The sequence below is a fragment of the Sinohyriopsis cumingii genome, chromosome 4 (assembly GCF_028554795.1).
Source record: "Sinohyriopsis cumingii isolate HCF-2022 chromosome 4, ASM2855479v2, whole genome shotgun sequence".
Taxonomy (NCBI): domain Eukaryota; kingdom Metazoa; phylum Mollusca; class Bivalvia; order Unionida; family Unionidae; genus Sinohyriopsis; species Sinohyriopsis cumingii.
Genome location: NC_142964.1, coordinates 3,390,726 through 3,417,872, shown reverse-complemented (window position 1 = coordinate 3,417,872; position 27,147 = coordinate 3,390,726). Strand labels below are relative to the sequence as shown.

At 36.4% G+C, this 27,147-nt stretch overlaps 1 protein-coding gene across 5 annotated transcripts in view; it reads left to right on the top strand.

Annotated features, from left to right (window-relative positions):
* The window catches only part of LOC149800542 (uncharacterized), an 88,088-nt gene that overhangs the window by 22,336 nt on the left and 38,605 nt on the right, over positions 1-27,147 (top strand). For 4 of the 5 annotated variants that reach the window (XM_089954476.1, XM_089954477.1, XM_089954478.1 and 1 more), the window contains 5 exons: positions 2,428-2,562; positions 8,882-8,956; positions 10,872-10,999; positions 18,815-18,901; positions 24,396-24,485. In XM_089954476.1, coding sequence (XP_089810602.1) covers positions 2,428-2,562; positions 8,882-8,956; positions 10,872-10,999; positions 18,815-18,901; positions 24,396-24,485 — 515 coding nt within the window. The remainder of the gene's footprint in view (positions 1-2,427; positions 2,563-8,881; positions 8,957-10,871; positions 11,000-18,814; positions 18,902-24,395; positions 24,486-27,147) is intronic. The other variant, XM_089954479.1, reaches the window with a different exon arrangement.

Sequence of the window (27,147 nt, the reverse complement as noted above, 5' to 3'; positions counted from 1 at the left end):
ATTTCAAAAAATGTATTCTGTAATAAAAAATAAAACCATGCTGTTAATATCATTAAATTCATAATAAGATTACTTGGAAATTCCCATACATTCCTTGCTGAAGGAAACTACTTATGTACCGATACAGTGAAACAGTACCATGGTACATATACCACTGGAGAAAAAAAAACATGGTAAACCAGTGTACCAGTAATACTGCATACTTCTACTATCTAATGATGATGTATAAGCCTTAGTATACCTAGTTTCATAAAAGCGTGACATGATGAGAGACAGCAGTGTGGATGTTATGAGCCTGACTTTTCTTTGAAAAGATGCACGATAATAATGATACAGAGAAAAACTTAATCTGACTTATTTTTCATTAATTTGCTTCTTACCAAAACATTTTTTAAAAATGATTTGAAATATCAAGAGACTAATTCTACTGGTTGACCAGGAAAGTTTGTTAGATGGTCTGCTATCCATCATCTGTTAGGACAGGCTTCTTATCATTACTCCTCCTAAACTACTTGGAGGACTGCAGTGAAACTTTACCTGCATATTTCATCCCATTAAATGAATATGGTGCTGCACAGCCATCCATTATGGCTCCCAGTGTGGGCATACTGACAATCTTGTAATTGCTTCTTCAATGGATATTCACATCAACATGGTTTTTCACTTAAAGATTTCTTATGATGTTTTATTGGCCAAAGACAAAAAATGGTGATCTGATGTCCAATATATCCATCCCAGCAACCACCTTGAAAATCTTGTTATCACTACTCCTGAATGGAAAGTCATATTTACATGGGATTTTCACCAGAAGACTTCTTATGACATCTAATTGGTAATAATAAAGGGCACTCCACAGATATTATGCATTTCTGGGAGAGTGACAGGTGTAAGGTGAAACTGTTTGCATTTGCAGCATGCACAATGGAGAGAATGTTGGCATACCTCAGTATGTGCTACTTTCATGTAATGTGGCTAAAATGTCTTTGTATATTGTACTTTAGAAATTGTATGTGATCTAAGCACACAGCTAACCAAAATGATTTCTCCCATGTGCTGAAAGAATTGGCCTGAATTAGTGTTAAGTACACTATCGTTATCAGTTATTACAATAGGATAAACAAATTTTGTCAGACTGGACAATAAGAAGTTTTGAAAGTGCAATGAATGAATTATAAAATGTAAAAATTTTAAAAACTTATTGGCTCATTTTTTGTAATTTACCTTTTTAGTCCAGGAAGTGAAAATGACCAAAGGAGAGCTAGCAGTTTTTTGATAGATGCCCATCTGAAGTAAGATCAAGCTGTATACTCAGAATCAAATTAGATCTATCAATCATACACCAAAATAAAGGGAATTAAAACCTAAAAATACATATGATATACAATTTCTATTTTTAAATAGCCAAGACAATTATTGAGAAAAACCTGGGAAACTATTTTTCTTTAAAAATCTAACTCTATGCAAAACACCAAGCCATAGAGCATGGTATGGATCTGATACCCAACACAGTGGCCATCATGAAAATATTGTTATTGGTACTCATTCATAATCGATGGTCATATCAACATTGGGTTTTCACTAAAAGACTTTTTATGATTCTAAATGAAAATTTTGCCAATCTGATGACCAATGTAGCTATTCCTCCAGAACAAAAAGTAATATTACCATGGCATTTTACCAGCAGGCTTCTTGTAATGGTCACCTCTGCAATCAGCTTGAAAATTATCACTACTCTTCCAGAATGGATGGTTGTATCAAAATGGAATCATTACTGAATGATTCTTATGATATCTGGTTTGTTCAACCGTCATCCATTATGACCACCACAGTGGCCATTATGAAAACCTTATTATCAGTATTTGTCCTGAATGAATGGTCATATCAGCAAGGGGTCTTTACTGAAGGACTTCTTACTGGTCATAAATGAAAATTGTGTTGATCTGACCTCCAATATGGCCACCACAATGGCCATTTTGTAGCCTTCTTATTGCTATTGTGTTTATATCACAAAAGGCATATTTTGATGTCTAGTTGGTCCTAAATGGAGATGATACCAATCTGATATCCAATATGGCCACCACTGCAGCCATCTTGAAAATCTTGTTAATGTTATTCTCTCAAAATGGAAAGTCATATCAACATGGGGTTTCCACCAGTATATTTTTTATGATGTCATATTGATCCTAAATGAAAATGGTATCAATATGGTATCTAATAAGTCTTCCACAGTAGCCAATTTGAAAATCTTGTTAATGTTTGAGAATACCAGAGATGGCTGCAAAATAATTATTTTCAGCCAGTAAAGAATCACCCCCTATAAGGGGGACTCTTGTTTAAAAAATGGAAAAGTATTTTCCTTTGCTGCCATGTTTTTAAAATCATTTTGTAAGTTAACATGCTTATGTTTTGTTATTTATTTACATTCAGGTGTGGAAGATGCTGCAGTTCAACACACCTTGGAGGAAAAGATTGCTATCATAACATGTGGTGAGACCACAACTATTGTCAAACATTTTACTAATGACTACCAGCAGGTGCGCCAAGTAACAGGTAGGGGACTAGGTATGCATTAAACAACTATTTTTAAAATGTTTTCTTTATGTCACAAATAGCTTTAATTTGCACAACATTTCACATCATAGAACCAAAGTCAATAGCACATTCCTTAAGGCTGTTTCAGTAAAATATACTTGGTACAAAGTGAAGGGACTTTTAATCTATAGTCATAATGGATAGATGCAATTTAGAATTTAGTATCAATTTATTACTGCCAGTTTGAATAATCAGAGTACCTGGCATACATTATTTTAAAAGCTGCTCTCCCATGGGTACCATTTATGTTTAAATTGAATAGACCTTATACTGCTATATTTTTGAAAATGTTTGGAATAGACAAAATCTTGTGTGTTTTGGTATCTGAGTTTTTCTAATTGATATTTTCTTTAGGGTTTTTGTGTGTGGTTTCTTTTTTATTATTATTATTATTATTATTATTATCATTATTATTGTTAATTTTTGTCATTGTTATCTATACATATTAATAAAATTAGAGACAGTCATGGCAGTATAATTTTGTGTTGTGTGAGTGAAAAGGCTGAATTTGTGAGTATAGTTTTGTATTGTGTTTATGAAAGGCTGAATTGGTGAGTATACAGTTTTGAATTATGTGTGTCAAAGGATGAATTGGTGAGTATAGTTTTGTATTGTGTGAGTAAAAGATGAATTTGTGAGTATAGTATTGTATTGTGTGAGTAAAAAATGAATTTGTGAGTATAGTTTTGTATTGTGTGAGTAAAAGGATGAATTGGTGAACATATCATTTTGTATTGTGTAAGTAACAAGTTGATTTGATGAGATAACATTTTATAGTGTCGTAATGAAAAGATGAATTTGTGGGTATAATGTTGTTCAAGGCGATACTGATTAGCCCAGCACTACTGTTTTTTCATGATGGGTTTGTGTTTGTGGCATTCATTACCTTTGAAAAATAACTTGGTTAAATGATCGTGAATAGTTTTGATTTTTTAAAAAAAAAATTACCCAGTCATAATAAATTTAGGAGAACTACTAGCTCACAAATCTAGCCCTTTTAGATAAAACATTTAGCTAAAAAGAGCTGAAAGTTATCTGCCCACCTAGGTGTTGGTCTGGTGAGGGACCTTCCTTAATATAGGGATTGGTGGCAAAACCCATGAATGTCCGAGTTACTACTTCATTTCATGCCAAGAAGCATGCTCTTACCACAAGAGACCTTGCAAAAGTCAGATAAAATTTTGAGATACAAGTTAGAGGATTTCCCACTTCTAAAGAAAGTATACTCCATCTATATTTTCAACTTTTCTTTCTGTGTCGACAAAGTTCTGCCATTACATTTTTAATGCACTTTATTGTCTTTACACATTTAATTATGCTTAGGTACTTGCATCGGTAGCCTATGCGACTTCCCAATAAGTTTGGGCAATAATTTTTATTTTATGTTCATGCATATCCCTGAGATCTATAAGAAGCTTTTAATATCTGTCGAATTCCACAATGGCTGGCTACATACAATTGCGTTTTCTCTACTAATACATTTAGCATCTGCATGCCATGCTTCATTGCATTTAACTGTACAGGTCTTCCTTGAATCTTCACATGTAACATGGTGAATTAGTTTGGTTTTTACCTGGATGCTTCAAATCTTTATTAAATTTGTCTGCTTTCACTGTTTTCCAGGTAACACAATAAGGCATAGCTCTGCACTGACTTTGTGTTCAATAATAAGAGACCGGTGCAGAGCATTAAAAATCTTGTACGTTTTGCTCTATTTGTCTTACAGAATAGACCATGGGCAGTGTGCAGAAATGCACAGCTAAGGACGAAAGCACCATAAGCTTACCTTCTGATATGTCCTCAGTGCATACATTTTTGGTGGATAAGAGAGATAAATCAACAAAGGACTCGCTAGTTACAAAATGCTGGAAATCTACATGAGACAGCCCTGGTACCTATTTTTCACCACCACAGGACTCCTCATTGTTGGCAATGCCTTTAGACCTTGCTTCCTCAAGGTTAGACTCTACATCTCTTACGATCAGCAAAGAAATAAGCAAAACAAAGACTAATCTCACACAGCTGATACATGGACTGGTTTCAATGATCAGACATCCCATAACCCATCCCAGCTTTAAGACTCAGATGACATCCTACCTTCAAACATGGCCCACTTTGGTTTCAACTGGCCTAGGCCTGCTACAAGGGATTGTATGGGACAAAGCCCTCAACACATACATGATAAGCTACCAGAAGTCAATCTGTTGTCCTGTCTGGTGACCCGATGTACACAGGCAATTATGGAGATCAGTCTTACCCATATATAGCCTCAAAGCACTCTCTATTTGCGGTGCTGAGCTTAGTGCCTCAACTTCCAACAGATGTCACTTCTCAGTTTTCTCAAAGGATGGTCAGTAGGAGAGGCTCTTTACTCAGTGACCAATTGGAAATCACCATTTTTACTTCAGTTTTATCAGCAGCAGAACTCAACACTCTTCACCAGCTCATCCAGGCATCTCAAGAGACATCAGCCCCCACCCCATGCAGGCAAAAATGATGCTTGTTCTCCGGCTTCTTTGTCACTTCTTGACTATACTTTATCGCAGGAAGACTCAGCCATCAGAGCTTCAGTTGAAATTTTTTTCCATCATTTACCTCAGAGTTCTGTTGTCTGTTGATCTTACCAAAGACACAGTGATCCCATTCAAGAGTGCTCTTAAAACTCACATATTTTGACTGCAAGAACAAACTTAAAGACCTAATAATGTTCCCTACCTTAAATATATTCAGCATGTTTTTTTAATGTTTTTTAATTTCATGGTGTTTGGGTTTTATTTGGTAATAATATCATTATATATGTTTTTTATTTATGTTAATGGTGTTGTGTAATGTTGTAAAGCACTTAGAGCTTCGAAAGATTATGTGCTATGCAAAATCCTCATTATTATTATTATTATTACCAGGAAAAGAAAGAATCCAACTTCAAATTACTTCCACAGTCACCACAATGGTACTAACAGCTTCCTTGCTTGGCACTCAGCATTATGAGGTTAATGTTAGGACTTGTCGGCCTCTTGTCAAGATAATGTGACTGGGTGGGACATCATGCTACATGTCTGCAGCACAATGCCCCAGTGCTAGACATTGCTATAAACTGTCACACTGCAGACATTGTAGCAATATGACTGAAAAAACTGTTAATGCTACATTCAAAATCCAAATCACACACATACACACACACAGAGTCTGGCTGAATCACAGACATTTTGAACTGTTTACATCATCATTTACAAGATCCCAGTATCAACCTCTCTTTTTCTCACAAAAGCACCTTCTATCCTGTTTTTGTGGCAGTTCTACAGTTGCCATGCACCAATTTTTAATTTGGACACCTCAATAGTTGACTATTACAGCACATCTTTGGGGATGACAAAATCATACTCCATTCATATGGATTGAACATCTTTCAGAAACACTCAAAAGTTGGTTCACAATCTTGTAGCCATGGGCTCTGCGCTGGACTTGATATTGATGGCTATCATCCATAAGGTGGAACAGAGCTCATCTTCTCCTACTCAGAATTCCACAGGCCATGTATGGAAGTTGGTCTCCAGAATGACCTGGATCTAGAACAAGCTGCTCAACATATTTTAGCCAATGTCATCAAAACAGCTGCAAATTTGCATTTGACACAATGAGATATACTGCTCTCTACCACCACTGTCCTTAAGGATCATCATAAGGCCAAGCTACAGTCACAGCTGTTATCTTCTACTTTTTAATGGCAAGATTGATGAAGTACACAAACAAGCCATTAAGGAGATAAGCTGTTCCTCCCATCAAAAACTACAGTTCTTGTGAACCAAAGTCAATAAAATACAGGTAGAGATTGCTTACACCAAATTTTCTCTACATGACTGCCTCCATCTTTCAAACAATGACATCATCTCCACACCACCCTTCTCACAGATCCTGATAGAGGAAGGCTTCAGTTTTATGCTGCCAAATGGGATAAGATTTGTCATGATGATCAACGGACCATGTATGGACCATCTCAAAAGTAGCAACATCAAGTTACCTTGTTGACATCTTTCAAAAACATCGGGTGAGTGATTTATTAGAACATGGCATCATAAACCTTGTTACACTGTTTATAAATCTGGGTTTCCTCGTCAACAAGTCTGACTTTGTACCATCTCAACCAATTGTTCATCCTGGTATGGAATTCAGCACAATGGTCAACATACTCCATCCCCCTCAGGAATAGGCATTGAAAATCAGGACCATAGTGGCTTCGTTAGTCTCAAGGGAAACTTTCTCTGCATGGGAATTCCTTCACCTTCTAGGCTTGCTTAACATGGCAGCTGACCTCATCATCTTAGGTTGCCTTTTGATGCCCCAGTTACAGTTCATTCTTTTATCTCAATGGAGGCTAAAAGTTTGTTTACTGGACCAACCTCTTGCCATTTGCATAAATATGAATTACCATCTGCAGAATTGGAGTAACCTAACTTGGCCCACAGCAGGTATATTTCTGCAAGTACAACTGCCAGACATCATAGTCTGTACAGATGGCTGGGGGGCACATCTAATAGTGTCAGTTAGGAAGCCAGTGGCATGTGTGGTCTCCCTGGGAGTACATATACATATCAATATGCTTGAGATCAAGACCATTTCAAAAGCTTTTCACTGGTGGCAGGAATTTGTAGTCCTTGTTCTCTTTGACAGTTCTACTTACTGTGTTGGCTTATCTCAAATGGTAAGGTGGAACCAAATCCAGAGACCTTTGCATACTGGTGTGGGACTTTCTGAAGTGCATCATCAACAACAAATCCATGTCCAAGTTGGTCATGTTCCTGGATGTCTAAACATACTAGCAGATTTTTTGTCCCAGAACAATCAACTTATACAAATGGAATGATCTCTCCATCCCTCAGTTTTCACTCATATATGTACCCAGTGGGACCAACCATTTTTGGACCTGTTTGTGACAAGGTGGAATACCAAGCTTCCATCCTTTGTCTCATCAGTCCCAGACCCCAAAGCCTGGGCAGTTGATGTGCTATCCATAGATTAGAAAGGCCTGGACACATACACTTACATACAGCACTTTTTATTTCAAAGGTGATACAAAAAGCAAGAGAATCAGAGTGTCACCTCATCCTCATTTAACCACTCAGATGAGAGAAGTTGTGGATCAATAACCTAATCAATCACACATTGGATATTCCCCTGGAAAAGAGAGAATTCCCTCATCTACTGAAATAACCATGATGGCAGTTTGTTTCCCCAAAATTCAGAACTACTGAACTTGCCTGTCTGGATCATATTAAACAGGCCCTCAAAAGTAAACAGTTCTCGCAACCAGTCATGGAGAGAATTGCTCAAGCAAGAAAACCCTCCACTCTGAAAGGCAAATGGTAAATTTTTGCATGACTTCCATTAGGTTTGTGGGAGGGAAAATTTTACCTTTTGAAAGCCACTCCCTGACAGAGTTCTTCTCCAGTTGGGTTACCTAGAAGCAGTTTCACATACCTGAGATGACTGGAGATAACATCACCGGGGTAAGAGGATGTACCTCCCTCCATCTCTTACATATTCTCCTAAGGTATTATGATTGGGTAACATATTTAATACACATACACCCTCCTGGCCTCCCTGGCAGATACATCTATATAGAGAGTTTGCTTTATGCTGTAGTAGTAATAGAGATAATCATGGATTTTGCCACCAGTCCTTATATCTGCCTGCTGCCACCTAGGTGGGCAGATAACTTTTATCTCTTTTTAGCTAAAAGTGAAATCTGGGAGGGCTGGATTCTCAAGGTAGTTGTAGTTCTCCTAAGATATTATGACTGGGTAAGTTTTAATAAAGAAACATGTTTTACTAAAAAAATTAGTTTTTACTGCATAATCTGGAAGAGAAAGCACTGAAGCCTAAAATTCCTGATAATGTTGGCTATTTTTTTCTTGACTGGTTGTGACAATCAAATTTATGGTTTCTTCATCAACTTTAAACATGTAGTTTAAAAATATTTGTTTCTGCAAATGTAAGTCTGTTTCAGAATGTTTACAGTTAATATATGCATCAATCATATAATTAAGAAATACAGTTAGTAATTATGATAAAACTTCCAGTTTGTTAAATTCTGCTAGGGGATACATTATTTCACAGGTTGTGAGAGGCAATAAACTTTGTAATGCTGTATAAAAAAAAGTGATGCAGTTATAGTAATGGCTTTTCTGAGCAATACAGTTATAGAAATGGCCTTATTCAACAATACAGTTTGCGATGACTCTTGAAAAATCAGTTTTTCCTTTTGATTTGTACATATTATCTTATATTTCAGATGGTCTGCAAATAGTTGGACGCACCCCACTTATGACAGCATTGGTTTTGGCCTTTTGTTATATTGAGCTGCATGGTTAGTGAGCCTTCATCCCTCTGTATGCCTGTCTGTCCAACTGTCTGTCTCTATGTCACTTGCCTTGTCATGAGTTGATTTAGTTTTTATATTTATATGTCAGTAGCACTGTCTAGTCTCTCTTTTTGTCCGTCAGCACATTTTTTTGGACAGGTTAGCTTTAATGCAAGAGTCCTACTTGTCCAAAACTCATGCTCATATAAGGACAAATACAATACCATAACTTGTCTCAGCAAAGAAGTTTTACTTTTTAAAAATAACTCGTGCATAGTTTGTAAATATCACCATCAAATAAATTATTGAATAGGCTATATTAAACATATTCAGAAAAATGTAAAGCATGACATTCCATTCCAGTCTGAAATGATAGTTTTTATTAGTGTACAACATGGACCTAACAGCAAAGAGTGTAGACCCATGTTTGTCAGTGCATGGTGCACTGGTAGTTCAGGGCTTTACTTTCTTAAAACAGGACAAACAGCATATGCTCAGATCTTCCTGTCCTTTACGTGTCTATGGTATTCAAAGTGAGGCACTTTTTGGTTGAACTGACTTTGGTGGAAACTTGACTTAACAGTTGCTTTTGGTTTCCATATGCATGTCCCTTAGTTAAATTTCATGACTGATCATCAGTTACATCAACTGATTGATAATTGATTATTAATTGATTAAATTTGGTTGCTTCAAGACAGAAATGATCTAATGTAGTGCATCAATTTTAGCTAGGGTGGAACTGGTATAAAATCAATGTTTTGTAATGGGACTTAACTATTTAGGATTGTTGTTTATTATATTTCGTTAAATAAAAACAAATTATCAAAATTGTGTTCATTTGTTTATAACAAGAACAGGTTAATAAAAGACAAATTATCAAAAATGTGCTTATTTTGTTAAGGACAGGTGAACAGGTAGTATCACTTGTCATGTAAATGACGTAATGACTTGAACCACTTAATCATGATTATAATTAGATGATGAAATTAATTATCATTTACATTGGTGTCTTAAAACTAGAAATTCGAGAAATTTTATGCAAATATTGTAAAATCAATCAAGATATGTACACATATCTTTTACTAACCATTGAACGTATGTTCTTCTTTGCACAGTGTGCAGGTCACTTTTGCACCTCTGTGTGGTTTTGAGTATTAGGTTTGGCCAATGTGGGTATGTGCATAATATTGCCAGTTTGTTCTCGTGTGTTGGTGGTTTTTTCCGGGGTTCATATTTCTTATGGGTTCTTTCTCAACCATTTATACTGGCCACCATGTATAGCCTATCTTGTGCTGACAAATTGCATTAAACCCTGCAACAACAACAACAGATTGCTTTTGTCAGATTTAGATTGTCTTTATTTGCCAGACTATCTCCCTTTTTTCTGAAACCCAAAGTAGGGTTACACTTTTGATTGTTTCTTCCAGGAAATTCAGGAATTTCACTTTCACTTTTGCTTGCCATTTTCAATTGGGTCACTTATTTCCTGGCTAAATTATACTCAGTAATGGGTCAAAAGCATGAATTAAAATGTTCTTCACATTGTCATTAAGTTAGCATAGCCTATACTATCATTTGTATAATTGCATTATTAAGTTGATACATATTGGGGTTATTCCAACTAATAGCAGTAAGGATAATTTAATAAATTTATCTGTACTGTAAGGAAAATTGATCATGAAATGTTGTACTCGATTATCCAATCAAAATGGAGGAATGAGTGATGCTCAAGTAATTTGAATAATTGGAACAGCACTAATATCCATCCAAGATTCAGATCAGTGCTCAAGTTTGTTAGATGAAGCTGAAATATTGAGTTTATTGGGTTGAAGCTCATTAAAGAAGACGAAGATGGGGACTGTTTTTCATTTAATCAATTATTTGAAATTCATTATATTTTGTCTGACCTTTCATTATTTAGGAGAAGTCCTTGATTTAAATGGTCACTTGATTTACCCCCGTATCATCCTCATCTCTGATGGACTGGCTACAAATGACAGCTCTTTCTCTGGACTAGACAATGTGACTCCAGGTCATGATGGAATTCAGGTACACATTAATATGTATTGTTTGAACAGTATAGACTTTGCCAGTATATAATGCACCAGTGAGTTAGGATCCATATAACAGCATAGACTTTGCCAGTATATAATTCACCAGTGAGTTAGGATCCACACAATAGTTAGACTTTGCCAGCATATAATGCACCAGTGAGTTAGGATCCACACAACAGTATAGATTTTGCCAGTATATAATGCACCATTGAGTTAGGATCCACACAACAGTTAGACTTTGCCAGTATATAATGCACTAGTGAGTTAGGATCCACACAACAGTATAGACTTTGCCAGTAAATAATGCACCAATGAGTTAGGATCCACACAACAGTATAGATTTTGCCAGTATATAATGCACCAGTGAGTTAGGATCCACACAACAGTATAGACTTTGCCAGTACATAATGTAAGGGCAGATCATGGTCCACACAATAGTATAGACTTTTCCAGGACATAATGTAGGGGGAGATCATGATCCACACAATAGTATAGACTTTGCCAGTACATAATGTAGGGGCAGATCATGGTCCACACAACATTATAGACTTTGCCAGTACATAATGTGGGGGAGATCATGGTCCACACAACATTATAGACTTTGCCAGTACATAATGTAGGGGCAGATCATGGTCCACACAATAGTATAGACTTTGCCAGTACATAATGTAGGGGCAGATCATGGTCCACACAATAGTATAGACTTTGCCAGGACATAATGTAGGGGGAGATCATGATCCACACAATAGTATAGACTTTGCCAGTACATAATGTAGGGGCAGATCATGGTCCACACAACATTATAGACTTTGCCAGTACATAATGTAGGGGGAGATCATGGTCCACACAACATTATAGACTTTGCCAGTACATAATGTAGGGGCAGATCATGGTCCACACAACAGTATAGACTTTGCCAGTACATAATGTAGGGGCAGATCAGGGTCCACACAATAGTATAGACTTTGCCAGGACATAATGTTGCATCAGATCATGCTCCACACAAGAGTAGCTCTGATTCTATGCCGCTGGAAGTTTTCCTATAATTAGGTATTTAGAAATATGTTAATTTTGTCTTGGAGTTTATTTCTGATTTCACAAGTTAATTTTTATTTATATTGCTCATATTTGTTATTATAAATACAGTCTGCCCTTGCTATAATGCAAGCATTTCTCAAGATAAATTGGCATTATAACAAAAGTGGCATTAGAAAGGGCTTTGATTTCACTGGCCATTAGGACCAGTGACATTAATTATAGAAATTTATAAATATACTACATGAACAAATATGTCTTTGAAAAATGACCAAAATAAATTGATTTAACAATCAATTTTTTTACATGTTTTAATTTTCATTTATCGGATTGCATGCGGCATGATTGTGGAATAGCCATGCTGATGGAATCCTATTTTGTATTATTGGTTTAAGTGAGATTAAGAGATGCTGGTGTATGTCTGTGTTGCTTGACTATAAATTACAATAATTTTCTTTAATGCTAGATTTCATCATAAGTAATACAGATTGTTCTGCTGTGATGTCTAAATTTACCTCTCAAATGAAAGATGCAAATCATATGTAACAAAGACAGAAAATATGCAAAAATTTCTGTTAAGCGAGCCCTCATAAAGTGGAGTTGCAAGTTTCTTCAAATAAATTACATGATCAGTATAACTTAGGAGAGATTACTACTACCTCTCAAATCCAGTCCTCCCATATTAAAATGTTTATGCTAAAAAGCTTTAAGTTATCTGCCCACCTAGGTGGCAGTTAGATAGAGAGACCTTCCCTTGATATCAGGACTGGCACCAAATCCCATGAAATCTTCAGTTATTCCTCTGGCTCATGCCATGTAGCATGCTCTTTACAGAGATGTCTTGCAAATTCCAGTCAAGCAGTTTGGAAGTTTTCTACCTTACGACAGGATGGAGGAGTTTCATCTTCAAATTGAATTATACTCCATCTATACAATTAGAACTTTTCTGTTTTCTTGCTTATGTCAGTAACAAAGTTTCTGACTTTTCAGTGTTATGACTTTCTGTCTTCACTTACTATGGCACCCTTGGTACATACTTGTGCTGATTCCAATGGCATTCCCACACAATGCTACAGAGATATTAATAAGCACATGTCTAGTGCATGATGTGGAAAATTCATTTAATATTGCTGTATAATTTCCGCCTTGTCACAGGTATGTTTTCTAAATTGTTTTAGCATCCACTTGGTATTCATATATGTGACACTTTACTGATTTTACCTGTATAAAACATCACTGGGTCTTTCCCCTCATGTAAAATTGTCTGACAATGGATATTATAACCTCTAGTTCATAAGTATCAATAATGATGCTCCAGTGCCTTTTTTATGTGTAGATATTGTGTATACCTTCGAAAATTAATTCCTATTTCTCTATAGCTTTGGTCAGCTATGTAAAGGTACGTTTTCTATACATGGTTTGCTTATAGCATCTGTTTTATATTTCCTATAAGTGACTCTGCAGTGATTTCACCTACACAGGCAGTCTAAAATTGGCCTGCCTACAGGTAACTTAGTATTAGAATTAATAATTTAGTGCCCTTCTGTAACTATTAATTGCAGTGCTCTAATTCTTTACCTGTACAGGCAACATACACCTTTTTCATGGTTATTGTTGTAGTGTGTAACTCTGCACAGACAATGTTAAGTTCATAAAGCAGGACATATGCCACACTACACCAGTATATATTGTCTGTTCTATTTTTGTCTTACAGATTTAGACCATACTGACAACCACTGATGTTGTAGCATAAGTTTGTATTTCATTTTTTTAATACATGTCAGACTTGTCTATGAAGGACAGAAGTCAATGGATGGCATTGCTGTGGGCATTAAAAGGGAAGGCGCAGAAAAATACCTTGACAGACATAGACACCATCACTTAGCGTTCATTTTCCTGGGGAGCAAGATAGAGAGCAACAACAGCCTCAGTTACCAGCTTGCATATCAGTCTCATGGACTGGTTACGAGAGTCGAAATCCCATACCCCCATCCCAACCTCAAGAACAGCTTAGCTAGACTGGACTTTGCCATATAGTTCAGATTCCAGTGGGCCATGACCACAACCAATCATACTGTATCAACCACTAGAAGAATTAAATTTATCAAATTCCATGACTCACATGCTGCTGCTAGGCACTTCCTACGTATGATGCCCAGCTTAGTGCCTCAGTACCCAAGAAATCAGTTCATAAACCCAGTTACACAGCAGTCTAACCTGCATTGTGCTACTAGTCACTTCCTGTATATGATGCACAGTTTATACAGGCACTTTCATGGATCAGTCTAGCCCACCTATTATCTCCATGCACTTTCTGCATATGAAAAACAGTTTATACAGGCACTCTCATCGATTGGTATAACTTGCATAGTGCATTCAGGCACTCTCTGTGGATAACTTATTGTTCATACATCAATCTAACCATATAGTGCCACTAGGCACCTCAAGTGTACGGTGTTCAGCCTTTGCCTCCCAAAGGGAGCCTCTGCTTAGTGACAAATTTGAGGTAATATGATCTAACTCAGGAGTAGTGTAGTGAGATGCCATCCTAAACATTTTCCTCCAGCTACTTTGCAGGTAGCACAAGAGATGTCAGATTCACCACCTTTATCCAAAAATGACAGAAACTGGTGCTTAAGTTCCTCATTATTAGATATTATGATGATGTGTGGACTGAAGAAGTTTTCCACTGACTCCGATCACAGTTCTGTCCTCCTCTTTCCTCTACAACACCTGCCTGGTCTATATACAAGACCTGCCTGGTCTACAACACTTGCTTGTTCTATATTTCTGACATAGGTGGTCACTGTCTAAGGAAGAATATACTTTCAATTGATTCCACAATCTGACAAGGTTACTGATATTTTGGACTGCTCTCATCATCAAGTCCCAAAATATGGATGCTCTAAGGACACTTTTTCTTGCAGACCCCTTCTCTCCAGTTGTGGTTGGCAGTTATACAAGCCACACACACTAGTTTTCCATTTGGATCCCCAGAAGTTGATGCATAACATCATGTCCATGGGCTCCATGTTGGATCTACAAGAAGTTGATGCATAACATCATGTCCATGGGCTCCATGTTGGATCTACAAGAAGTTGATGCATAACATCATGTCCATGGGCTCCATGTTGAATCTATGAGAAGTTGATGCATAACATCATGTCCATGGGCTCCATGTTGAATCTACCAGAAGTTGATGCATAACATCATGTCCATGGGCTCCATGTTGGATCTACAAGAAGTTGATGCATAACATCATGTCCATGGGCTCCATGTTGGATCTACAAGAAGTTGATGCATAACATCATGTCCATGGGCTCAATGTTGGATCTACAAGAAGTTGATGCATAACATCATGTTCATGGGCTCCATGTTGAATCTATGAGAAGTTGATGCATAACATCATGTCCATGGGCTCCATGTTGGATCTACAAGAAGTTGATGCATAACATCATGTTCATGGGCTCCATGTTGGATCTTTCAGTAGGTGGAACAAAACTTTCTCCAGTTCCAATTCTCAATGGACATGCATGGGAGCCTGTTTATAAAATGGTCCACTTCTTAAACATAGTGGCCCAACATACTATGGCCATGGCCATAAGAGCAGCTATGAACTTACCACTGGTGCACCAAGATGCAATGTTCTTCAATAATAATAATAATAATAATAAAGACTTTATTTAGAGAAGATAACTCAATTAGTTACAGAACTAATCTACCTTGAGGCCTTCTATCTGTTATATACAATATATACAGTATATACAACATGATTTGAAGAATCTGGCTTGACACTAGATAATTAAGTGATTTTAAAAATCAAAGTATCAAGCCTGGAACATATGCACAGGCATCTGTGAACACATAAACACACTCAACTGATCATGGTCTGCACAACAGTATCCACCTTTCTTGAAGAGGGGCCCTGAATGGCCGTGTGGTCTAAAGCACCCTCCATTACGGATCACTGCCATCTCACCTCTGTCTGCATGGGTTCAAGTCTCGGATTCGGCCAATGTGGGTATGTGAGAAAGCTTGCAAGTAGCTTCTCGTGGGTTGGTGGTTCTTTCCAGGGTTTTCCTGAGTTCTTCCTCCACCATTAATACTGGCTGCCATGTATAGCCTATCTTGTGCTGAAAAATGGTGTTAAACCCTACAACAACAACAACAACAGCCTTTCTTGAAGACCATCAAAAGGCCAAGCTTAATAATCTAATTCCCTATTTAATGATCAGGTTGACAGAATCTGCACTCAGGCCACCAAGAATAGTTTCTTTCCTTCCTTCACAATGTCAGCTATAGTGTGGGGGGGGGGAACTTGCAAAGCAATCAGCTTTTAATGCTGTGAAAAAAGTCAGATTTATAAAAAAAACAAATTTCTTCTGAACTTAAGTGGACAAGAGGAAGTGCAATCATTTTAGCCAGTGCTTCTCTCCACAAGATCCTCCCTATCTAAAATGACATCACTTTCACACTTCCTTTATAACAGATCCTACTAGAGAGAAGGTGCCAATCTATCACTGACAAATGGGGAAGATTTACTTGTTAGAGGCATGATTTCACATTCCCACTTACATCGCTTCCAGGAAATTCTTCACCTGATTTGCTTACAAAAACTACAGGCTACAAGACAGCAGGCTAGTTACATCTTGGAGTAAGACATGTTCCTCACCTCATTCTCTGTCTCCTTGTCAGCAAAGACATCTCCGACCTTGTACCATTTCAAGATTTTTGTCATCTAGGTCTGGAACTCAATATTCAAGTCAACAAAGTATGCCTTCCTCGGGAACAACTATCGAATTAGGCCAGTGGTAAATTCCTTGCCTATATGGAACAGTCCATCCACCAGAGAATTAATTTATCTGTGGTCTGCTTAGTGTGGCAATGGATGTCTTAGTTCTGTGTGTGTGTGTGTGTGTGTGTGATTTGGATTTGTAATGTAGCTTCAGCAATTATTCAGTCATATCACTATGATGTCTGCAGTGTGGCAATTTATAGTAATGTCTAGCACTTGGGCATCATGTCGCAGACATTTAGCATGATGTCCCACCCAGTCACATTATCCTGACACCAGTCTAACTAGTGCTAAGACTGACCTCTTAATGCTGAGTGCCTAGAGAGGCAGCTGTTAGTACCCTTTTTGATATGACATGGCCGGGGTTTGAACCCACAATCACCTGCATCCAGGAGTGATTTATTTTTAATTAGTTCTAGATCACTTTCTTGGGCTCTCATTACAATGATTATGTGGTCCAAATGAAGTCCAAACCTTGACCACTTGACCAACTTTCACAATCTGCACACTATAAGGCTCCATCTCAAAGTAAGGGGAACTTCACTGACTTGTGTCAGGGATATCTCTACTAGTACAATGTCTGGCAATTGTGATCTGTACGATGCGAACACAGAGGACTGGTGTGTTGGGCAAGTCCCCTTCTATTATTATGGGATACCAGTTATGTTTGACCCCTTCAGGATCATTATTTATATATCAACATTTTCATGATGAAAACTGTTCTGAAAGCTTTTCTTTGTCTGACAGCTCAGCTGTGGTGACTTATCTCAAACAGCAAGGTGAGTCAGGTTTCCAGACCTTTGTATTCTTGTTTGAAATTTTCAGAAGTGGTGTCTTCTGTGGCAAATACGTGTCCAGGGATAAAATATAATAGGCAGACTAATGTATTGGCAGACTCATTGACACACAAGAACCAATTAATACAAACAGAATGGCATCTTCATCCTTCAGTCTTCACTGCATGATGGTATTGACCTATAATGTACCTATTGGCTACAAGGATCATTTTTAGACAAGTTGTTTTTTGATCACCTTGGCAATTATATGGAGATATAGACTGGTTTGTAGATATTTACAGCTGTCATTTAAATGTTGGGAAGATCAGCTCAAAACCACCTGAAACTTCTGATGTACCTTTTCTGCAAAATCAGCATTAAATCTTATTTTGCAAACTCTCAAGTCCTTCTGCATAATTTGAATATGAATGATTTGATTATAAATACCATAAATTAATGGAGGGAAAGAGAAGTAAAAGAGGTCAGTCATATTGCAGTCTTTTTTTTTCTCATGCTATTTTATCAAAAATACTAAAATATACAGCAGATCTTCAGTGAAGGAAACCAGGTTAAATGGTACATAATGTGTTGATAATATTACAGCCAAATAAAACTCTGAAACATCTTGTCTTGTTAATAGTCTCACTAAAATACCATGAAATAAATAATAACCCACATTGATGTGAATATTTTATCTGTTTACATGACAGCAAAAAAAGCTCGTTACTGAGACAAGATATAAAGTTTTGTCTGTTAGGCTACATATGCCAAGTGAGTAATATTAGGTCAACTTTGACCTCTTGTTTTTTTGTAAGAACAGCAATCATACTTTTTTCTGGTATCAGCATGTATCAGATTTCTGAGGTGTGCTTAAACCCTTGATCTTCAGGCTTGGATATCATCTACTCCCACAAGATTTGGCAAACATTGATGCGAGGAAAAAACTCATGTCTGATCCGATATTACAGCACTGTTTAAATTTCATATGTGACACCATTATCAAGAGTAAAGCTTTGATACGGTTTAAACATTATGAAAGTAAACATTATTCTTAGCAGCACTGTAGGAGGTTATATTTGATTTAGTTGACTGCAGTCTGTATTTTTCTTTATGATCTTTTTATGATTGTTTTGTGATTTCAGTCTATGCGTTTTGCAAAACTTTTCTTCTAAATGTAAAAATTACTATTATTCTTTTTTTGCAGGTTCAGAAAAAGCTGTTCACATTGGGGAAAATGTTCAGAGAAAGGAGATATCCAGTCTATTGCATCGGAGTGGGACAATTCAACCAGGTAATTGACATCAATTATTTGGACTTGCTTTTGATTAGCAAATTTGATATATGTTCTATATGAAAAAAATTTATATGCTGTTGCCTTTTGCCATCTAAGTTCAAATGTTGCATGATTTTTAATGCAGCAAAATAGAGACTACATATGTTTTGAAGATACACTATATCAAGGGTTCAATGCAAAACTTGTAATTCAGTTTTTACCCTACCTTGCTTCCCCCCAGTAATAATTTCTTGTTAAAAATGATTTTACATGTTCTTTTCATTTTTTTTCTTCCATTTATAACAGATACTCCCCCCCCCCTTTTTTTTACAAAGATTTAACAACGAATGATTTATTTTATTTCATGTTAATTTCTATAACACTTATGACTCAGATTTCATTTACTCTACAAAAACATTTGCTCTTGGCTATCAAGTGATATGACTTGAATTACACTATTTTTCCATTAGATAACTACCAGTCAAGAAACCATTATAATAACTCATGCAAAAAGTGACTTTTTAATCCATTCTTGCACGTAGGTTTAATGGCTTGAATATAAAATAGAAATTGTACATGGATGTAATAGTCGTAATGATGAAAAATAAAGGTTTACCAGAATGCTACTCTTGGTTATCTACAGACTGCTACTATTAGTTATGCACAAAGCGTCCTCTGTTATTTATATATATATATATATATATATATATATATACATACATGTACCAAGTTTCTTCTCATCAATGTCAACAGAATATCCCACATTTTATCTTAATACTGGTATCTATGTTAGTTTTATAGTAAACCTGTACAGATCATACATACAGACATGTGTCTCTTACATATTTCTCCAACTATTTCTAAGGTCATACATACAATACATACATGAGTCTGACACATATTTCTCCAACTTGTTGATAATAATGAAAAGAATTGTCTATATTAAAATTTTTATTAAAACATTGTATGTATTACAGAAGAGAGGCAGAATAAATGTTCCAAGTTTCTGTTTACATCTTGGCTGCATGTTAGCAAAACAAAAGTTATAGTTACAGAGAGAATGTATCATAGCGTTAAAAACAAAAGTTATAGTTACAGAGAGAATGTATCATAGCGTTAAAAACAAAAGTTATAGTTACAGAGAGAATGTATCATAGCGTTAAAAACAAAGAGATTCATTTACTCACATCTTGCACAGCTTTAGCTAACCCAGAACCAGTCATTCATGTATTCTGTTTACAGGATGATCCTGTATATTAAACAAAATTACATCTGGATTTAATGAAATGAATTTTAGTGGATTTTGTTAAATTATAACTGAGGAACAGTCTGTTGTTTGACATCAACAATTTTGTTAACAAATGATGAGATTAGGAATGTTTTCAGCAGAAGAATGAAGAATGATGCTGTTTGAGCTTCTGCTTTGTGCTCCTGGCAAGAAATTCAGTGAAATATCCAACTTTTTCTTCGAAGACAGTTTCTGGCTTTTTTCATGTCATAACTTTGCCATCCTCACACACTTAGGTGCCCTTGGTACATACCTGCATGAGTCTTAATTTGCCATACATACAGGTAAATTTTCTTTTTTAGTCCTAGCATACACTTTGACATTATATACACAATGTTCTGCTGATTTTACCTGTCCATTTTTCTTTCCCACATGTAACATTGTCTTACAATGGATATTATAGCATCCACATTTTAAGCATCAGTAAAGATACTTCAGTTCTTCTTCGTGCATGTATGGTGTGTACTTCAGAAAACTCAGTTATGTACAAAGTAGTTTCCACATATTAGAATTATGGACCAGCTGTGTGGATCAATATCCTTTGCCCCATCCTGATCTTATGAACTGGACAACATCATGCCAACCAAGATGGCTCTTTTCCATCATGACTGGACTCTGGCATGTACCCTCTGATCATATTATGCCATGACTGCAGTTGATCATACAATATCAGCCACCAGAAAAATGAACATTGTGCAGTTTCACATACTCAGGTTACACAGTTGTTCATGTGATCAGGCTAACCCACATGGTACCATTCAGCACTATCTGCATGCAATGCCCAGCTTAGTGCCTCAGTATCTTAGAGATGTTGCTTCATATTGTTCTCAAGCCTTTGACACTCAAAGGGAGATTGTACTTAGCAACAACTTGGAAGTCACCATATCTAACTTGGGACTATTTGATCCACAATGACTTGGCCTTACTGGCTTTTTCTGCCCTCTGCTACCAGAGTTTTGTGCTCATCCTCTTTCTACAACAACTGTCCAGTCTTAATTGGCTTCAATTGCTTATTGGCTATAAAGGAAGAATCTACTTTTGAATTACTTCCACAGTCTGGCAGAGCTACTGACACCATGGGATACTTATATTGCCAATGTCAAGATCCACACATCAGCCACCTTTTTTATCACAAAGATGTCTTCTTTCATCCCACGGTTTTCACACTGATATGTGCCCTTTGGGATCAACCAAAGGTGGATATTTTTGTGGCAAGGAGGAATGCCTAACTCATCCTTTGTCTCACCAGTCCCGGATCTGAAGGCCTGGGTATTTGATGCTCTTTCTATGGATTGGAACAGTATGGGTGCTTACGGTTACCCTCCAAGACCTCTAATTCTGAAGGTGATAGCAAGAGATTCAGAGTGTCACCTCATACTGATTGATCCACTCAAATGGGAAAAAATCTTGGATCAAAGATGTCATCAATTACGTCACAAAATCCCCCTGTAAATCAAGATAGTCCTCATCTGCTCAAGCAGGCATAATGGCAGTTGTTTCATTCCAACCCAGAGCTGCTGAACCTACATATCTGGAGCATATTTAACAAACCCTCAGGAACAAACAGTTCACACAACCAGTGGTGGAGAAATTGTTCAGGCAAAATGGCCTTCCACTTTAAAATTTTATGAAGGAATACGGAAAATCTTCATAAAATGGTGTACTTAAGAACACATTATACCACTGCAGGCACCAATACCTCAAATAGCTAACTTCCTATTTTCACTCGTTGACAAAAACAGTTAGCACCAGTCACAATCAAAGGCGAAAATTCCATAATCACTGACACCCTACATCATCATGTAGGAGAGGATATTAAACAAAACAAAAACCTATCAGATCTACTATCCAGTTTTGATTACACACATTTAAAAATATTGGCTCTTTGCCCAAAATGGAATCTATCATGGGCACTAACCTGACTAAACAAAACCTTATTTTAGTTGCTCTCAGGAGCATCATCGGTTCACTTCTCATATAATACCTGCTCACTCACTGCATTAGCAAATGGCAGGCAGAATATTTAAGATACATGCTCTATCAGTGGACCTGAACTTTATGCTGTTTTGACAAGATGGTCAATATCACTTGTGATTGTCCCTGCTTTCATTGCCAAGAACAGTCTCCCATTAATTGGGAATCAGACTTTTGTAACAAAATTACAATGTACTCTGGGCATTTCATCTTAAGTTTGCCTACAGGACCCAGTATGAACTCCAAAGTGATACTTATGAAGGACTGAGCCACTTATGAGGGACTGAGGCATTGCATTGAGGGAGATCATGCTTCCCCCCCCCCCCAGAAAGTAAGGACAATATATGAGCATGTACGCTTTCATCCTGGATGAATTCAGTTATTCATTCTGTATATTGGAAAATAGCCCCAAACGCAATGAATTTGCTTCTCATCTCAGCTCGTGAAATTAGGGCAGTCGCCACAAAAATTACCTCCGAGTGAAATTGTTCTCTGCTGTCATTATCCATATCCGAGATGGAGACCCAAGCTAATTTCACCAGCATCTTTGTCATGGTAGAGCTGGGTACCATTTCAAATATTGAACCATGGTATACCATGGTATTGTGAACATAATGCAATACATAGCAATCTATGCTGCAATTATATTTTTTCTGAGGCAGGTGCCTGGGAGGTTTTAAAAATAACCACCTTTCACATAGCAGAAAAAATATCTTGCTCTGATTTATTGCATAATAACACCATTTTTATTTGATCCATTATTTAATGAAAAATATGAATAAAATAAAATAAAATATCTTGGCTCAAACGAAAATTGAAGCCACTACTGAAAATTAAATTGCCAGTACCTTGTAGTACATAAATTTGTCATGTTTGTTGATTGTTGTTTAGATGGCTTTCTCCAGACTGGGACTAAAGTGGGATGATTAAGTTTACATATTAGGTGATACCCTGTTAAACATTGACTTTAGAGGACTTTTGATACAATAGAAAGCATTGACAGTGAAGCCTACAATTTACTAGGTTCACTATTAGAAAGGGAAAAACTGAATGGATGTCAACACCTGGTTAAGACCGTTTTCAGAGAGGGCGAGTAACACACTGATTGAACAAAGCATGAAAATATTTAATGGACTTGAGAAACTATGCTAAGTCAAACAGAAGACAACTGCTCTACGGAAAATCTTAGGATGATTCTAGTCTTATGAAAGATGAAAGAATATAACACATTAACATACAATAACAAATTAACTTTAAAAATGAAATTTTTCTTTTTTATTTAATCTGAAATTGTTCCGAACATTCCTTTCGGCAGCCATGATGGTACATGTGACACATGTGATTCATGGGTCATAAATATAACTGTAACAGTCAAAGTGAATTTGTGACGAATAAACATGATAAGATACTTAGAATATCATTAAATTCATAACGAAATTACTCTGCAATTTCTGTTCTGGTACAATGAAAAATTACCATGGTATGTATAACCAGAAAAAAATGCGTTAAATTGGTATATCATTAATACTGCTCACCTCTGTCTCAGAGATCTTTCATCCTAAAAAGCTCAACTCACTATGGTGGGACCTGTAGCTGTGTAAATCAAGGTAGTACACATTATTACTGCAGAACTGTTGTAACTCAAAAGTACCTAAATCAAGGTACATTATTACTGCAGAACTGTTGTACCTCAAAAGTGCTTCAAATCAAGGTAGTACACATTATTACAGCAGAACTGTTGTACCTCAAAAGTACCTAAAATGAAGGTACATTATTACTGCAGAACTGTTGTACCTCAAAGGTGCCTCAAATCAAGGTACATTATTACTGTATAACTGTTGTACCTCAAAAGTGCCTCCAATCAAGATACATTATTACTGCTGAACTGTTGTACCTCAAAAGTGCCTCACATCAAGGTACATTATTGTTGTATCTCATTTATCTTAGTTTTTCAAACATGACTTTTAGCAAGATGATTTTTCTGTAATTTAAGGAATATTTCTCAGATTTTCTGTAACATTACTTTCATTATGCTAGCATTCACTGCTTGTATAAATCAGATAGTTGGATTCTTTGTGTGAATAGAATTAAAAGGTGGTTATTGCTTCTCCTGTAAAGTTGTGAAAATTTGATTCCCAGTATTCTTATGTTTAATATACATGAAGTAAAACTCTGAGTATCAGAAATATTAATATGTTATCTCTGATATTAGTTATTAAAATATTAAACATATTTTCATTTAATCAACAGCCTGCACTAGATGGACTTGCCAAAGTGGCAGGTGGTCAGCTTTTATCACATACTGATGGTCGGACTGTTGGAAAATATTACTGGCATCAGGTAATACAAAAATCACCACACCTTACCGTTTATGGTTTGAGTTATTCTCATTATGGGAGCCAGCATAGTGCACTGCATTATCAGCAAAGTAATTACTTTACTGAACCATGCTAATGATATGGCTGTATTGTAATTGATACAGCTGGGTACCACAAACATTTTGGACTGCTGTATTTATGACCACACCATGATATGTACCATAGTATACTGCAAATATATTAGGAACCAACAATTTAATGTTCTGGAACAGAGGCGTGACATTATTTTAAAGCAAAATTCATCTGTCAGTAGCTAGAAAAATGACCATTTTATCTGAGGTGCTGCATTATGCCGAGCACCTTCACTTTTTTTTGTTATTGCATATTCAGATTTACTGGCCTACCAACTGTACCCATTGAAGTGGTAACTTTATTTGCCATTACTGTGGTCAGATTTGCTGGCCTACCAACTGCACCCATTGAAGTGGTAACTTTATTTGACATTACCATGGTCAAATTTACTGGCCTACCAACTGAACCCATTGAAGTGGTAACTTTATTTGCCATTACCGTGGTCAGATTTGCTGGCCTACCAACTGCACCCATTGAAGTGGTAACTTTATTTGCCATTACCGTAGTCAGATTTACTGGCCTACCAACTGTACCCATTGAAGTGGTAACTCTATTTGCCATTACCATGGTCAGATTTACTTGCCTACCAACTGCACCATTGAAGTGGTAACAATATTTGTCATTACCATGGTCAGATTTACTGGCCTACCAACTGTACCCATTGAAGTAGTAACTTTATTTGCCCTTTCCATGGTCAGATTTGCTAGGTTTCCAATCATGGCAATTGATGTAGTGACTTTATTTGTGATGCCCTTTCCTTGGTCAGATTTGCTAGGTTTCCATTTGTGGCAATTGATGTAATAACTTTATTTGCCCTTACTGTGGTCAAATTTGATATGTTGCCAATTATAGCAATTGAGGTTGGTAGCTTTATTTGCCTTTCCCATATTCCATTCTGTCCTGTAACATCATGTCATGTCATATCCATCACAAGTTTCATTTCCAGTTGTGAACTTTGATACACTTGAAACACATCAAATCAAATTAAGTAAAGGGTTTTTCAGACTTAGGTTAGGTCTGATTTTGATATTATAATAATTTCTAGCTTACCAGGTATTATGTAGTTCCATCTCCAGTTCACTTTTCACCTTAATCTTTAGTTCCATCTCCAGTTCACTTTTCACCTTAATCTTTAGTTCCATATCCAGTTCACTTTTCACCTTAATCTTTAGTTCCATCTCCAGTTCACTTTTCACCTTAATCTTTAGTTCCATATCCAGTTCACTTTTCACCTTAATCTTTAGTTCCATCTCCAGTTCACTTTTCACCTTAATCTTTGGTTCCATCTCCAGTTCACTTTTCACCTAATCTTTAGTTCCATCTCCAGTTCACTTTTCACCTAATCTTTAGTTCCATCTCCAGTTCACTTTTCACCTTAATCTTTAGTTCCATCTCCAGTTCACTTTTCACCTAATCTTTAGTTCCATCTCCAGTTCACTTTTCACCTAATCTTTCGTTCCATCTCCAGTTCACTTTTCACCTTAATCTTTAGTTCCATCTCCAGTTCACTTTTCACCTAATCTTTAGTTCCATCTCCAGTTCACTTTTCACCTTAATCTTTAGTTCCATCTCCAGTTCACTTTTCACTTTAATCGTTAGTTCCATCTCCAGTTCACTTTTCACCTTGATCTTTAGTTCCATCTCCAGTTCACTTTTCACCTTAATCTTTAGTTCCATCTCCAGTTCACTTTTCACCTTAATCTTTAGTTCCATCTCCAGTTCACTTTTCACCTTAATCTTTAGTTCCATCTCCAGTTCACTTTTCATCTAATCTTTAGTTCCATCTCCAGTTCACTTTTCACCTTAATCTTTAGTTCGATCTCCAGTTCACTTTTCACCTAATCTTTAGTTCCATCTCTGGTTCACTTTTCACCTTAATCTTTAGTTCCATCTCCAGTTCACTTTTCACCTTAATCTTTAGTTCCATCTCCAGTTCACTTTTCACCTTAATCTTTAGTTCCATCTCCAGTTCACTTTTCACCTTAATCTTTATTTCCATCTCCAGTTCACTTTTCACCTTAATCTTTAGTTCCATATCCAGTTCACTTTTCACCTTAATCTTTAGTTCCATATCCAGTTTATTGTTCACATTGCTCTGCTGTTCCATCTCCAGTCTGATTTTTACTTTATTTGGTATTTGTAACTCCAGCTTGACTTCACTTAGTTTGTCTTTGCATTAAAAATTCCACTTCAAGTGAACAACATTTGAACATCTATATAAATTGAAACCAACAATTATTAAAAGATTTTTGAATTTGTTACAAAATAGGCAAAGTTTAATTTTGTTTTCAGTTTCCACTTAATTAGTTTTGAAGAACTTCATGGCTTGAAATCAAATTTGGTATAGCAGTTTATATTAAAAACCAGACTATTGTTAACTTTTATCTTGTTTTGTAAAAATTATGAAAGATTTAAATTTAGTTTGACTTTAAAGTTTGCCTCAGAGTAATGAACCAAGGATTCCTTAATAAAACCATCTTGACAAGAGCTTCTCTGTCTGCCAGACATGTTTCTAGTTATTTTTTATCATCATTTTTATTATTTGGAACAAT